At 38.3% G+C, this 14,538-nt stretch overlaps 1 protein-coding gene across 1 annotated transcript in view; it reads left to right on the forward strand.

Annotated features, from left to right (window-relative positions):
* The first annotated feature begins 375 nt into the window (after positions 1 to 375).
* LOC108705433 (complement C1q tumor necrosis factor-related protein 3-like) overlaps positions 376 to 14,538 on the forward strand; it is a 43,348-nt gene continuing 29,185 nt past the window's right edge. The window contains exons 1-3 of the mRNA XM_041580601.1: positions 376 to 786; positions 7,984 to 8,089; positions 11,974 to 12,128. Coding sequence (XP_041436535.1) covers positions 505 to 786; positions 7,984 to 8,089; positions 11,974 to 12,128 — 543 coding nt within the window. The 5' untranslated portion in view covers positions 376 to 504. The remainder of the gene's footprint in view (positions 787 to 7,983; positions 8,090 to 11,973; positions 12,129 to 14,538) is intronic.

Genomic DNA, 14,538 nt, shown 5'->3' on the forward strand with positions numbered 1-14,538 from the left:
TGTATATATTATACATTTTGAAAGCTTTCTTTAGTTTTAATACATTATTATTGTTGGAATTACTGTGTGGATGAGCTAGCGCTAGAGTTTGTTGGCAGGAATATGAGGTGGCTGCTTCTAGGGCAATGTTACTGAGCCGCTTCATTTGTGTTCTTAATAATGGGCAGACTTTTCTTGGACACATGCTCCTGGTTTCCCATGGTTTCCTTTTTCACACTTTGACAAAACATATGTCAGAGGGAGAGGTGTCATGTTGGTAAAATCCCTAAAGAGAGAGAGGCATCTCAGTCTTACAAGTGTGTAGCCCATAGAAGCGTAGAAATCAATTTTACTGGTAATAGTAAAGAAATGACTAATACTTTCCCTCAGACATGGCTAATTTTGCATTAAGAGTTTTCACTTGCTGTTCCAGCTGGCTTCACTGGTATAAAAATCAGAACAAAACCATTCTGGAAAAAACACAGTGAGCAGTCAACATCTGCGAGAATTTTGCTTAACATCTCCATGGCTTCCACGCGTATCAGCATCTGGTGGCTGCTGGCCCTTATTATTCTCCAATTTTGCCTTTGTCAAGATGAGCACACGGAGGTGAGGAGAAGATTTAATAAACCGGTGGCCAGAGTAGTTGAAAGTCGTCATCAACAGAAGAGCAATAATGCTCCCAGCAGGGAAGTGGTAGGACAACTGGACCAACTTGTTGAGGCTTTTGCCAATAATTCTTCAGCAGACACAGTGTTGATGAGACAAGAGGTAGATGATCTAGAGCAGCCTTCACACAGAGTCCAGGTACTCTGAATTCATATTCTCAGTGTAATATTCTATGAAAATGGGTTAAACTGAGTTTGGGAAAGGCTCTCAAGATATGTACCACATACATCAAGTAATGGTTTCCTTTTTCTCTGTTCGGCATGATGCAGTTTTAATGTTCTTGGCTGTTAATGTTGAATTTTTAATTTTTTTTTCCCTTCGTACTTGTTTAAAGAGAAGAAAAGGCCTATTTACTTGGGGGTGCCAAAAGTTAGGCAGAAAACTGCAGCGGTCCAGGGGCTTCTTCCAGCGAGCACTACGGAGCAATCGGCTTTCTTCTTCTTTCTTCACATTTTCTGGGGCAGACAGTAGAACAAAATAGTAGACTTCTTTGTTAAAGTTCAGCGTTTCTCGCTACTGTGCATGAACACCGACACAAAGAAAAGAAAAAGCCGGAAGCAGATCTCTCCGTGATGCTCGCTGGAAGAACCCAGGACCGGTGCAGTTTTCTGCTGATAGCTCGGAGTTTCAGGTAAGTACAGTATATACAATCACTTGGGGTGCCTAAATTTTGGCACCCCCAAATAAATACAGCTTTTCCTTCTCCTTTAAAAGCTGGAACTCATTTTTGATTATAATCTGTTATAACTTGTACTGTAGCCTATGTGCTTCTTGTAGAGCTGAAGTTCTGAATATACTGAGATGCTGACCTTAAAAAAAGACTGCAATAAGGAAAGTTACTGGTATTGCTCTGCTAGCTGAAGTTGTTGTTTTTCTTTTACTAGATATATGTATACTATGTATATATATATATATATACACACACTGTGACCCATCTCAAGGGCACAAACCTAGTGGTCAATTATAAAAATCTATCTTGAAGTAAAGAAGGTCACTTAGGTGTAGAATGTTATGTCGCCTGGTGCTGGATAAATAATTATACAATGTGTAGGATAGATAGTTTCACAGTTCATGAATGATGATGTACTGTATTACAAGCAGGTTACGTTTGTGTTACCCATAACGTTGGAATGTTTGAAAATGAAGATGTATATGTTTGAGACATTCAAGTGCTTTCTCATTGTTCTCTCTTTTTCTCTTTGTACTCTTTCTCTCTTTATCTGTCTCTAGATATATATGTATATCAAAGTGTCCTGTAGAGGAGTCCTGCTCTGACATTTTAATCCATCTTTGTTTCTTTCTCAAGGACAAATGACAGTGAATTAATTCATACTGTTACTTTATATCAAAAATTGCAATGCCATTATCAATGACATCTAATCCGAGATAAGAGTTTGAAGGGCTGATGCAAGGAATACAAAGATACAATTTTACAGATAGATCGAATGATGGAAAGTAGATATAAATATCAACTGCTCTGGCATTTCTTTTACTCCAGACATATTCCCATATACCCAGCATGTCAAACTCCGACCCCTCGGAATTGCTTATCAATTCCCAGCTGAGTTGTGTTTCTCGCTGGCTCTGACATTCCTGCCACAGCAAACAGTTGAGATCAAATCGGAGATTTCCTAAAAGAATGTAGCTGTGCAAAAGCTCCATGGTAATTCAGAAAAATGTGTTTAGCATTATTGAGTATGAAAGGCATGTTGGGTACAAGGTTGCTTTTCTGAATACAGCAGCTGTTGATACCAGATAGTGATTTATGCAGCTTGTCTGCTGTATGTGTTTTATATTTACATTGTTAATATATTTACAATCCTAATATGTTCTTATGTAGGACTTATCAATATTTATAGAAAAATGGCACTTTGGATGTTTCTGCGTGTAATAGTGGTGTAAATAGATTGCGCCAGGTCCCCTGCAAAAAAATCTTCAGAGGGGCCCAGCACACTCCGATCCCCATCCTTCCGCCCACTTCCTGTCCAACCTCAGCCCCGCCCACATCCCACCCACTTCCCGCCCAGACTCTGCTCGGTCCCGCCAGACTAGCGTCCCCTTCTTCGCCACCGATAAGAAAGCGGCTGGGAAGGAGGATTTTTTTTTATTAGCTATAGAGGAAGCAGACCCACAGTCCGAGCCCCCCTGCGGCTGCGGGGTCTGCTTCCTCTATACTTACATCGTTGATTTGAAGGTACAAAAGTCCTGTGCAGGTATACAGGTATGGGATCCATTATCAGGAAACCCGTTATCCATAAAGCAACAAATTATGGGAACGCTATCTCTCTAGGCAAAGGTATAGGCAATAAGGATAACAAATGAGCCCTAAATACAGCTATGGGAACTGTTATCGAGAATGCTCAGGACTTGGGGTTTTCCATATAAGGAAATGTTCTGTAATTTGGATCTCCATACCTTAATATTCTAAAAGATCATTTAAACATAAATTAAACCCAAAGGGGTCATTTAACCACCGATAAAGATTCATTTTATCTTAGTTGGGATTAAGTACAATATACTCTTTTATTATTAGAGAGAAAAAATACGTTTTAAAAAGCTGAATTATTTAATTCAAATGGAGTGCTTTCATTCGGGGCTTTCTAGATAATAGATCCCATACCTGTAAATCAAGGGTGACTCAAAGTGGTTTGATTATAACTTCTGACTCTATAAAGCCCTTCAAACCTGTTTGTTTACAGAAGTCCCGACCAACATATTTTATATTTCATTCAAAGTGTAAAGAGTTAAAGGGATACTGTCATGGGAAAAAAATGTTTTTTTTTTTCCAAAACGCATCAGTTAATAGTGCAGCTCCAGCAGAATTCTGCACTGAAATTCGTTTCTCAAAAGAGGAAACAGATTTTTTTAAATTTCATTTTGAAATCTGACATGGAGCTAGACATATTGTCAGTTTCCCAGCTGCCCCCACTCATGTGACTTGTGCTCTGATAAACTTCAGTCACTCTTTACTGCTGTACTGCAAGTTGGAGTGATATCACCCCCCTTCATTTCCCTCCAGCAGCCTAACAAATATAACTAAATGATATAGAAAATGACACTCTAAAGATGACTGTACACTGGCAGATTTATTCTGCCAACATGGGCCCTTTAGGCTGAATCACCAGTTTATCTGCCATGAATGGAGACCTCCAATAGGGACACCTGACCGATTTCTCCCCAAAAATCTCCCAGATGTCTCTCAGGCTTGATTTTCAAATCGGATCAGGGACTGCATCAGCTAGTTAATTGGCCCCTTTATACCAAGAGACTATATGCAATATACTATGTAGTGTATGGCCACCTTAAGCTTGAAGTCTCATCTAATCTGTGATATGATCACTAGAATCCTACTAGCAGCCAAGTACACAAAAGCATTGACTTCTTATTCTAATAACTTGAAGTCTACTAATGTATATATTAGAACCCATGAGTTATGGATAAGCATTGATTACTGAGGTAGACATACTCCAACAGGCAATAATTAAATATAAAAAAGTGTCATTTTTCCTGCAACTAGGGAAATCAAATTGCAATTTAAAACAGTAATTTGCAAGTTGATTTGCGCATCCTTCATTATAGAATCGCTTTAGGAAAAAAGAAACTATTGTCTTTTGTAGACAGCTCTCAGATTGCCTTGTCAGAAATCAAATTCACATTAAAATGTGCTTTCAATCTAAACAAAGGTAAAAAATTATGTAATTCTGTTATGGTTTCTAAGCAGCAAGCTCCATATGATATGTTTATTTGAGGTTAGCCTTAGTCTCTTCCCGTGCAGCCAGTTTGTAAAAAGAATGATGTCTTATGCAGTGTAATATTTTGGAGATATATGAAGATTAGATGCAACTAGGTAGAACTTTCCTGTGATTTTAAGCTTTATAGTAGCACTGTGAGAAAGCAGGTTGCCAAATGCCTTCCTGGTCCACATTATGAAGTTTGTACATAAAACTTAATTCTGTCCCAGATTAGTACTTTAGGGTACAGTATGCAGTTACATTGGGCTCACATACTCTGCAGGATGGGAGAAGAAGGCAAACAATCACATGTTTTCATTAATAATTTTGCCACCAAAGAACCCAAATGGTGTGTCTTAACACATGAACCTCAACCAGAGAATCGCACTGACTGACAAAAAGCTCTTCTTCAGCAACATTTTTTTTTTACACAAACTCAGTACCTTAACTAAAGAAAAGAGCCATTTACCATATGTCTCTTCAGTGGAGCTCATCTCCAGACCTTACTACCAAGGACTATCTAAAGTCCACAAACTCAGCACCATAACTAGAGAAAAGAGTCTCTTATCAGTGGAGCTCATCTCTCTTTTCGGTGGAGCTTATCTCCAGACTCATCTCCAGACCTTACTATGAAGGACTATCAAAAGTCCCCAAACTCAGCACCATAACTAGAGAAAAGAGCCATCTACCATATGACTGCTCAGTGGATCTCATCTCCAGATCTTACTACCAAGGACTATCTAAAGTCCACAAACTCAGCACCATAACTAGAGAAAAGAGTCTCTTATCAGTGGAGCTCATCTCTCTTTTCGGTGGAGCTCATCTCCAGACTCATCTCCAGACCTTACTATGAAGGACTATCTAAAGTCCCCAAACTCAGCACCATAACTAGAGAAAAGAGCCATCTACCATATGACTGCTCAGTGGATCTCATCTCCAGATCTTACTACCAAGGACTATCTAAAGTCCACAAACTCAGCACCATAACTAGAGAAAAGAGTCATCTTCCATTTGCCTTAAGACTGATATTAATAAAAATAACACACTGAGGTTATTAAGCCCTTATACTAGCTGTCTTATAAACATTCTGTTCCCTAGCATATAGTATAATTACACCACATGCTAGTCCAGAACTGCACTTAATAATTTAAGTAACCACTGAAATATACTGTATCTCAATGTAGTTTCAATACATTCCATACTGCAGTGTTTACAGAATTATGGGGCTCCCTCCCTAGGGCGACAATCGATATAAGATCTGTTGGCAAATTCTTATTAAAGGAGAAAGGAATGTTAAAACTTTATCAAAAAAGGTCTATATAAATACACCAGTAAACTCTCAAAGTAACACTGCTCTGAGTCCTCTGTCAAAAGAAACACAGCATGTCTTTCCTTCTATTGTGTACACATGGGCTTCTGTATCAGACTTCCTGTTTTCAGTTCAAACCTCCAGGGCACGGCTTGAGCATGCTCAGTTTGCTCCTCATCCCTTCCCTGCTGTAATCTGAGCCCAGAGCTATGAGTGAGCAGGGAGAGACTCAGGCAGGAACTGATGTCACACCACCATAGTATGGCAGCTGCTATACTAAACAAACAGAGAGCTTCTAGAGTTGTTTACTCCAGTATGGTAAAGCATTCTACAGAATAAATATAGTGTTATAGTTTGCACCATTGTGGCTAATCTATTGGCAATAAAATGTCTCTGTAGCTTTCCTTCCTATTTAACTGCCTTGGATAACTTTGTTAAGATAGGCTGTCATAAACAATATTTACATACTGTATGTCTCTATTCATATTTTGAAATAGAGGCTCGGGGTCTGAAATTTTGTGTCTTGTGAGGTTTTGTTTACAATCAATATTATATTGGAAACCCTATACTCCTTTATTTAAAGATTTCCTCAGTAATTGCTGAGAGAACAAGCAGCACAGACAATGAGGAAAGAGCTCATTAGACACGGGTCACTTTTTTTTCATAAAGAATGCATCTAAATTGTTCATCTTTTACTGTTTTAACGCTTAGAGGTCAGTTAAGGGGAACAATAAATGGACTATAGTGTATCTACAATACTGGACTATAGTATATAATAATGGACTAAAGTGTATCTACAATACTGTCCAAATGAAATCATTTTTTCTATGCAGGAAATTGTTGTTCTCAGTTTTCTGACTGCAGTGTGGCTGAACAATTTGTTCTGCATTGTTTGCTAGCCAACCTGGTAATAACCTAAATATAATTAAGCACTAAACATTCTAATGTATTAGGGTACAGTCTGAATCCATGTGAGGCCCAGTGAGCAGTTGGCAATACACATCACATCATTTTGCTTAATGTTAATGGGAACATTATTAACTGGTTAGTTAATCACGAATCACCTAGAAAAGTCACAGCTTTATATATCTTTGTACCTGCTGACTTGATCATAGCCAAATCCCAATAGAAAACCAATATAATTAATGTCGTTATTGAACAATATTTCCAAGTGAGTTAAACGTGTATGTCTGAAACAAAAAAGTCTTGGCCCCAGCACCAGATCACGTTTTTTTCTTGTACTTTGATATGATAAAGACCACTGACAGTCTAATTAATTTTATTATAAAAGCGCAACCAGGCATAAAGAGACAGTGTCACAATTAATTAACTTGTGCTCAATTTAATTGGTCATTTATTTGAAGTATTAGGTGATGCTCAAACTACAACAGGTTTTGCATATGGCTTACTATAATGTGCCAACTCATCTCAGATAGGCCCTCAGTGATTGGATCTACCTAATGTTTTATTGGCGGCTACCATTCATTTTAGAGCAAAATCAAAAGTTTTCACATACAATTTTTTTGAATTATTTGAAAAGCTTTCTGGTGAGACAATAGTGGAATCAATATCAAGTACGTACTGTTTCTCTTGGACAGTTTAATGGAAGTCCTTCAAGATGCCTATCTCGCGTTATGTCCCAGCTGAAGGTTCCAAAGATCAAGGTATTCACCAGAGCAGGTCTGTGCATCCTACAGAGTCTAGCTTGGTATACCTTATAAACTGCTAATCATTAAAGAACTTGGTAAGGTGTCCTATTCAGGAAAAATCATGTGATTTTGGAGCAACCAACCAACACTTAAACGGAAAACATCTTGATGTTGATGTGCCTTATTTTTTGCTATGTAAAGAGAAGACTTCTACAGCAAATTTAGTATGATAATAAATGTCAACTGCAACATCAAAAGAAATATCTGTCATGTATACCTGTCCTAGGCATTTGGCTTCATTTGTAACCTGTTTCATATGAAAATGGTCAAAACTGGATGAACCAAGATTTGTGTAAAGTTGTGTCAATCTTTCAAGTTATAATTTATCATTTTTTTTACTGAGGCTTAAATAAAGAACAAGTCCAGAAGCCTGGTTGCCCCTATAGCCCATCAGTAGTTTTCTATAAACTGCAGTTCAAGAGACATTTGGAAATGCTTCTTTGTATGGCATAATAATTTAAATATATGCTGTTATCCAACAGGACGACTGCAGGTTTGAGAGCATTGAGTTAGTGTTAAACAACACTGATATTATAAAGTTGCATACACAAACCCAATGAAAGTAATGTCTTTCCATATTTTTTAGACACCACAACAGACTGAATGTAGCTGCTGCAGAGGTGAATTTGGACATCGATATCAACAACCAGTTCCTGGACCTCCTGGATTAACTGGACCTCCTGGTATACCAGGTATTTCAATAATTTGTTACTTCTTCAGTCTGAAAGTTATTGTACTGTTACAATAACTTTATTAATTCATGATTGCAAACGCTCAACCGAATATAACTCTGGTTATTGTCTTACATCATTTTTCAAAAAGACTTGAACTTGATAGTTGATAAACCGACTGCTAACTTTTCAGTGCAGCTATCTTGGGAAGGGTTATGTATAGTTTGACAGCTATAACCTCCACCAAGAAGGTGTGTTTTTTTTGGGTTGTGTTACTACTGTGGACTAAAGTCACAGCCCAAGGAAATATTCTACTAGCTCCAACCCCAAAGTCAAAGCTGTAGGGATGAAGTTTATGCATAGATACTGATAACTATGGAGGCAGTAGACTCTACTGAGGGTTCCAGAAGCATGGGGGAGGCTGGTGCACAGTTTCATCTTCCAAATGATTTCAACCTACTGTATGCTGCTCCGTTAATAATGAGAATGTCGAGCCGGCAGCATAAACATTTCTATGTAATAAAGTACCGTATATACTCGAGTATAAGCCGATTTTTTCAGCCCCCAAAATATGCTGAAAAACTCTACCTTGGCTTATACTCGGGTCAAGTGAAAAAACGGTCGACGGCGTCTAAGAATGGTCGCCGGCGTCTAAGAATAGTTGCTGGCGTCCAAGAATAGTCACCGGCATCCAAGAATAGTCTCCAAGAATATTCACCGGCGTCCAAGAATGGTCGCCGGCATCCAAAAATGAGACGCCGGCACCTCCAATGGGAGCAGAAACCCTCAATTTTTTGATTGAAACTTACCAGAAGCTGCTGCATTTCTCACCCTAGGCTTATACTCGAGTCAATAAGCTTTCCCAGTTTTTGGAGGTAAAATTAGGTACCTCGGCTTATACTCGGGACGGCTTATACTCAAGTATATACGGTAATTATACTAAACTCTTACTAATGGCCCAAATTTTTGTCAAGTTGGTCCTACTTTTAAAGGGCTACATGATGATACTGTTTTATTACCTTACGCAAACACAAACTAAGCTAAATTAATGAACTAAACTGCATTTTCTCTTCTTTGGCTAAACAGTAATACCATGAAAATCATATTATATTGTATTTGATATCATTAGCTAGGTTACAGGTGTTTCCTATTTATCCATTACTGAGGCTAAAATTCAGAAATATGAATTACGCAGAAATGGCATTATCTGATCTGACCACTGGTAAAGTAAGGAAAGTCAAAAATCAAGTTCAGCTCTAAGTGTTGTCAATAAAGAGACTATATCTGTAACACCAAACATTCCCTCATTAGTTTCTTCCTCAATATTAGTGCTGCAATAGTTTCAAAAAAAAGTTTAAACATTTATATAAAATCATATCCTGCTTGCAGTCCAAAAATCTCTCTGAATAGGGCATACACATGCGCAATAGTTAGCAGCAGTGTCCTGTGCATGCGCACTAGAATCAGGTGGGTTCCCTGTGTAGCAATGACGATGCGAGTAAGATGACGTCACAGGGTCATGTAGAAGGTACATGCGCAGTAACGCAGGGAGCGCAGGGCAGAAATGCACTTATTTGAAAATGGTGGCACCAAACTTTAAACTGCGGGAAAACTTTGAGACTCTGGTGCGCAAAAGCTGTTATGAAATTACAGTTTTTAATGGGGTAGGTTATATATTTTTTTATATTTAAGCAGTTTCCTTCTCCTTTAAGATTCAGACATTTACTGAAAAGTATTTCTCTTGCAGATTACAATTTTTTCTTCTCTGTTTCTCACTTAAACATCTTGGAAAATTCATGAAAACGCTTTATTCGATAGGCAGACCAGTATTTCATGTACCGACCAGTGATGGGCGAATTTCTCCCGTTTCGATTCACCACAAAATTCGCGATTTTCCCGCAAAATTTGGACGCGTGTTCAAAAAGTCACTACAATATTGACGCTGGCGTTAAAATCAATAGGTGGCGATTTTGATGCCAGCGACTTTTTGGACACAATTTTGTGACACCAATGAATTTTCGCCAGCAAATTTTCGTGGGAGATACGCAAATTTATTCGCCGGTGGCAAAATGAGGAAATTCCCTGCAAATTTATGACAGGCGAATATATTCGCCCATCACTAGTACTGATGACTTTAGGAGAAAAAATGTAAGTAATAAATGCATTCAGTGGGAGCCTATAAGAACCTTATAAGAAGAATTTTCTGGACTGTCTTTGGGTCTCACATAAAGTAATGATGACAAATGACACCCGCATTTGCCTAAGAGCGTTTGAAAGGCATCATTTTGAGTCAATGAATCTTTCCTACCACTGAATTTTCTCTTACACATGATTCAGTCACATGTTCAGTGTTATACTATAGATACCCAGCAGACCACATCAAAACACTGGTGCAGTCAATGCCTAGTGCAATTTAAAAACCTGCTTGATAGATATCTGCTCATTCTCCAGCTAGAAAGGGCAGGGCCAAGGTATTTTGGCACCCCAGGCAAGGGCTTCAATCAGTTCCCCCACCCGGTCCTGCATTACCATTTCCTACCTTGCCATTCATATTGCTCCTTGTACCTGTGCCAGCAGCCATCGTGTTGCCTCCATTTGTACCTGTGCCAATGGCAGTCAATTAATCAGATTGCCCCCAAGCCCCTTATCTGTACCTGTGCCAGCATAACCAAAATATCCATCATAATGTAAATAAGACACTGCAATTGTTATCATTATTGTATTCCTGTTCTATATCTTGAGTCTCCAAAACCAGTTTGGAGATGCCTCATTTTACAACTTTGCATTTTTGTTAAATTCCTACTTGTTTTGATTTTAAAACTCAATAAAAACATTTACATGAGGGAACTTTTGTCACTGGTCAATTTGAGACAAGGCATGACATGCACAGGGGATCTTTTCTTTTTCTTTATAATGGGGCATTACCATTGCTTGGCTTGCGGACTTGTCTAGGGCAGTGGCTACCAAAGAATGTCTCCACACAATCCACACATTTACAAAAAAAGGATATTTTAACCCCATCAAACATCTCCTTTCATTATTCTGACCTGTAGTAAAGTGATAAAAACTGCCAATGGATTAGCAAGGGTTATTGTACAATTTTGGCCTATGTTGTATATAGAAGATCAATCATTCTGTTTCTGTTTCTGCCTGGAATAAGTGATTCACTTTTGATTTAAGCTTCCCCAACTAATCTGAATACTGTCAATTAAAAGTATCTGGAGATGCCCACTCAATCCCTGAGGGCCTTTTAACATTTAGAATGAATAAAGCTTTTAGCTTCCCTCTCTTCAATCACATCCTCTTCTTTTGGCACTTTTCATTTAACACCCATTAGTCTCTTGGCCTCTATATACCATCTTCCCATCAGACACCTCTCTCTTATGACATTCTTTTATATCAGCCCCCAGAGGTATAGCTATTAGCTTCTATTTCGCACCAGTTTAAGTAATTTAATATATTTGTGTTATATCAACAGGGATGAAACGTGACTGTAGATATTATCTCCTGAGCTGTTCAGGTTTCTTTTCTTGGGAAATAACTGAACATTTCATGAATATGTATTTATATTAGTAGTAACAATGTTTTCTAACATAATGGTACTCAGCCATACCTATTTTATTCATCTGGAGATGCCCTCCAAGCACACAATTTACATATGCTCACACACAAGCTCATATACACACATATTCACAGGCATTCATGTTGACATTTAATACAACTTGTTTATTCCACAACCAGGTTTTAGAATCCATTTATTTCCTTCTTTCCTCTAGCAGGATTAAACTGATTTGAGTTTAATCCATTGGACTATGTTGACTTTGGTCAACAATGTGTGTGATCAAAGTTGCATTTCATTAGTTAAAAAGTAATTGATAATCATCTCTTGTTAAAACCATTTGTAGGAAATCATGGGAACAATGGAAACAATGGAGCTACAGGACAGGAAGGGGCAAAGGGAGAAAAGGGGGACAAAGGAGATATGGGACCAAGGGGTGAACGTGGCCATATTGGTGGAAAAGGAGAAAAAGGTTATCCTGGAGTCCCACCAGAGCTTCAGGTAAGTGAAACAACTGCATGAGAGACATTTTATGTTTTTAGTTCAGGATTGTTAACCTCAAGAAACATAAATTAATCTGTTGTGTTCAATCTGGGATCTGATCAGGGCAACTGGTAGGTGAAGAACTCATTCACACCTTGGGGCAAATTTACTAAAGGTAGAAGTGGCCATCAGTAGCGAAAATTCGCCAGAAATCCTATTCACAGGGTCATTGCCTATTTACTAACAGGCGTAGATGACAATTCGCTAGAGAAAGAGACTGGGGCTCATTTATAAACTTCGCGCAGGGCAGATTGGTTCGCAAGTGAATATATTTGCCCTGCGCATGGTTATATTTATAAAGCCAAATAAGATGTGAATGTCTAAAGGAGCTTTTTAGATATGTCACAATTCGCAAATTGTGAATCTCTATGCGCACACTCGGCGACTCAATTACGCCACAACTTTGGTGGCGGTTAAAATATTCGCAAAAACAGTTTTGCAAATTTAAGTTACTGTTAACGCTATTTTCGCGCACAACAAACTCACACATTGGGTGCGCAAACTCCCGTCTCACTTGCGTGCCATTTGCAAAAAAAACGGAAAGACGGGCAGAGCAGCACAATATATAAGCGTTCAGGAAAAAACATGCGCAATACAACCATTTGACAAAAATATGCGCTGCGCGAACTTTATAAATGACCCCCACTGTCGCTAGCGTAGTTTTGCACCATATTCGCCCAGGCAAACGATCGTTACTCTGCAAATTCACTAAAGTGTGAATTTTACACAACGTTACCTCTTTCTCCAGAATTTCCTTTGCCACCTTAGACCTCCTCCTCCTCCTCAATCTTATGTCAGTGACATCATATCCTGTATGCCGAAAAGTTATAAAAATGATAAAAAAAAACACTGGGTTTTTTCATATTTTAAAACACAATGGTCTTTAAAAGTTACAACTCTTACAAATTTTTGTTTTAACCTTTTTTTTAACCATTTGAGGGGCATGCCACATTTGTTTTAGGGTGGGCTTATGTCTAGGACATTAGAGGACCTCTTTTATCTTTATTTTGCTTCCTAGGACATGTGTAACAATAAGTGGCCAGTTCAAGCATTTGCATTACTAATAAAGACATATATATGACCTATATGTACCCGCCCTTTTCAAATTGACCTAAGCGTACTAACGAAGTTTCGTTAGGCAGAAATGAACTCTAGCGAAAGTTCACTGTGAAATGCTCATGCTGATGAATTAACGCTAGCGAAACTTCATTATCGTTCGGCTGCTGAGATGCAACTTCACATTCTAGTGAATTAGGATAGTGGTAACGAATTTGCACCTGGCAAAGTGGCGTGAAGTGTGACGAAACCTTCACATGGGGAAAAATTTGTGCTTTAGTGATTTTACATAGAAATCAAGGTCTGCCATTAACACAACAAATGATTTTCATAGTCATTCACAACTGGAATTCACTTATTCATAAATATGTTAATAGAAATGAATGCATCTAATTATCTCTAAATATAATACCTATGTGAGGTACAGTGAATACTGTACTATATTAATGTTAAGTACACTATAATTATTAGAAGGTTGGTCCTCCAGGGTCAGTGCTCCTCAATGTATACAATAAACAAGACTGCAATCTAATTATTTTTCAATAAATAAAGTTGACATTGAAAACTTTCCTGTTCAAGCCCTTGGCATTTCAGAACCATTGTTTTGCGAAAGAGAAAATGTTCATGTACAGTACATTCCCCTTCCTTGTTAAACCTGCTCTATAGTGAACTCATCTGTAATTGTGAGATGCAGCAATTAGGAAGGAAGATGCTCATAATGCAGAGTTGATTATTTTTCTTTTAACGTATTGTGATGATTGCAGAGGTAGGTAATAAGGATAAAAAGGATCCCTTCTTCATGTTTCATTGTATAAGGAGCAAGAATACATAATAAGGATTTGTTTTTTTTAAGTTAACAGGCGATATGGGACATTTATAGAGACCCTTGACAGGTCCTTAGTGCTCATTCAAAGAGCTTGCACTTGATAATTGACCCATCCTATGTTCACTACAAACCCTATTTATTGGACTTTAGTCAGGCAGTGATTGTTGATGCTGTATATGTTCTATTTACTTTACCCAAAAGGCCACATTTTTCTAGGCTGTTTTATAGCAAGGTATGAATGTGAAATGCTTTAGGAAAACATTCTGAGCTCATAATTCCTGTCTAACAAAATAGTTGGGTTGCGCCTAAACTGCTATACACCTTAGGCCAGTGATCCCCAACCAGTGGCTTGTGAGCAACACGTTGCTCTCCAACCCTTTGAATGTTGCTCCCAGTGGCCTCAAAGCAGGTGCTTATTTTGGAAATCCAGGCTTGGAGGCAAGTTTTGGTTGCATAAAAACCAGATGTACTGCCAAACAGAGTCTC

Source organism: Xenopus laevis, chromosome 1S (genome assembly GCF_017654675.1).
Source record: "Xenopus laevis strain J_2021 chromosome 1S, Xenopus_laevis_v10.1, whole genome shotgun sequence".
Classification (NCBI taxonomy): domain Eukaryota; kingdom Metazoa; phylum Chordata; class Amphibia; order Anura; family Pipidae; genus Xenopus; species Xenopus laevis.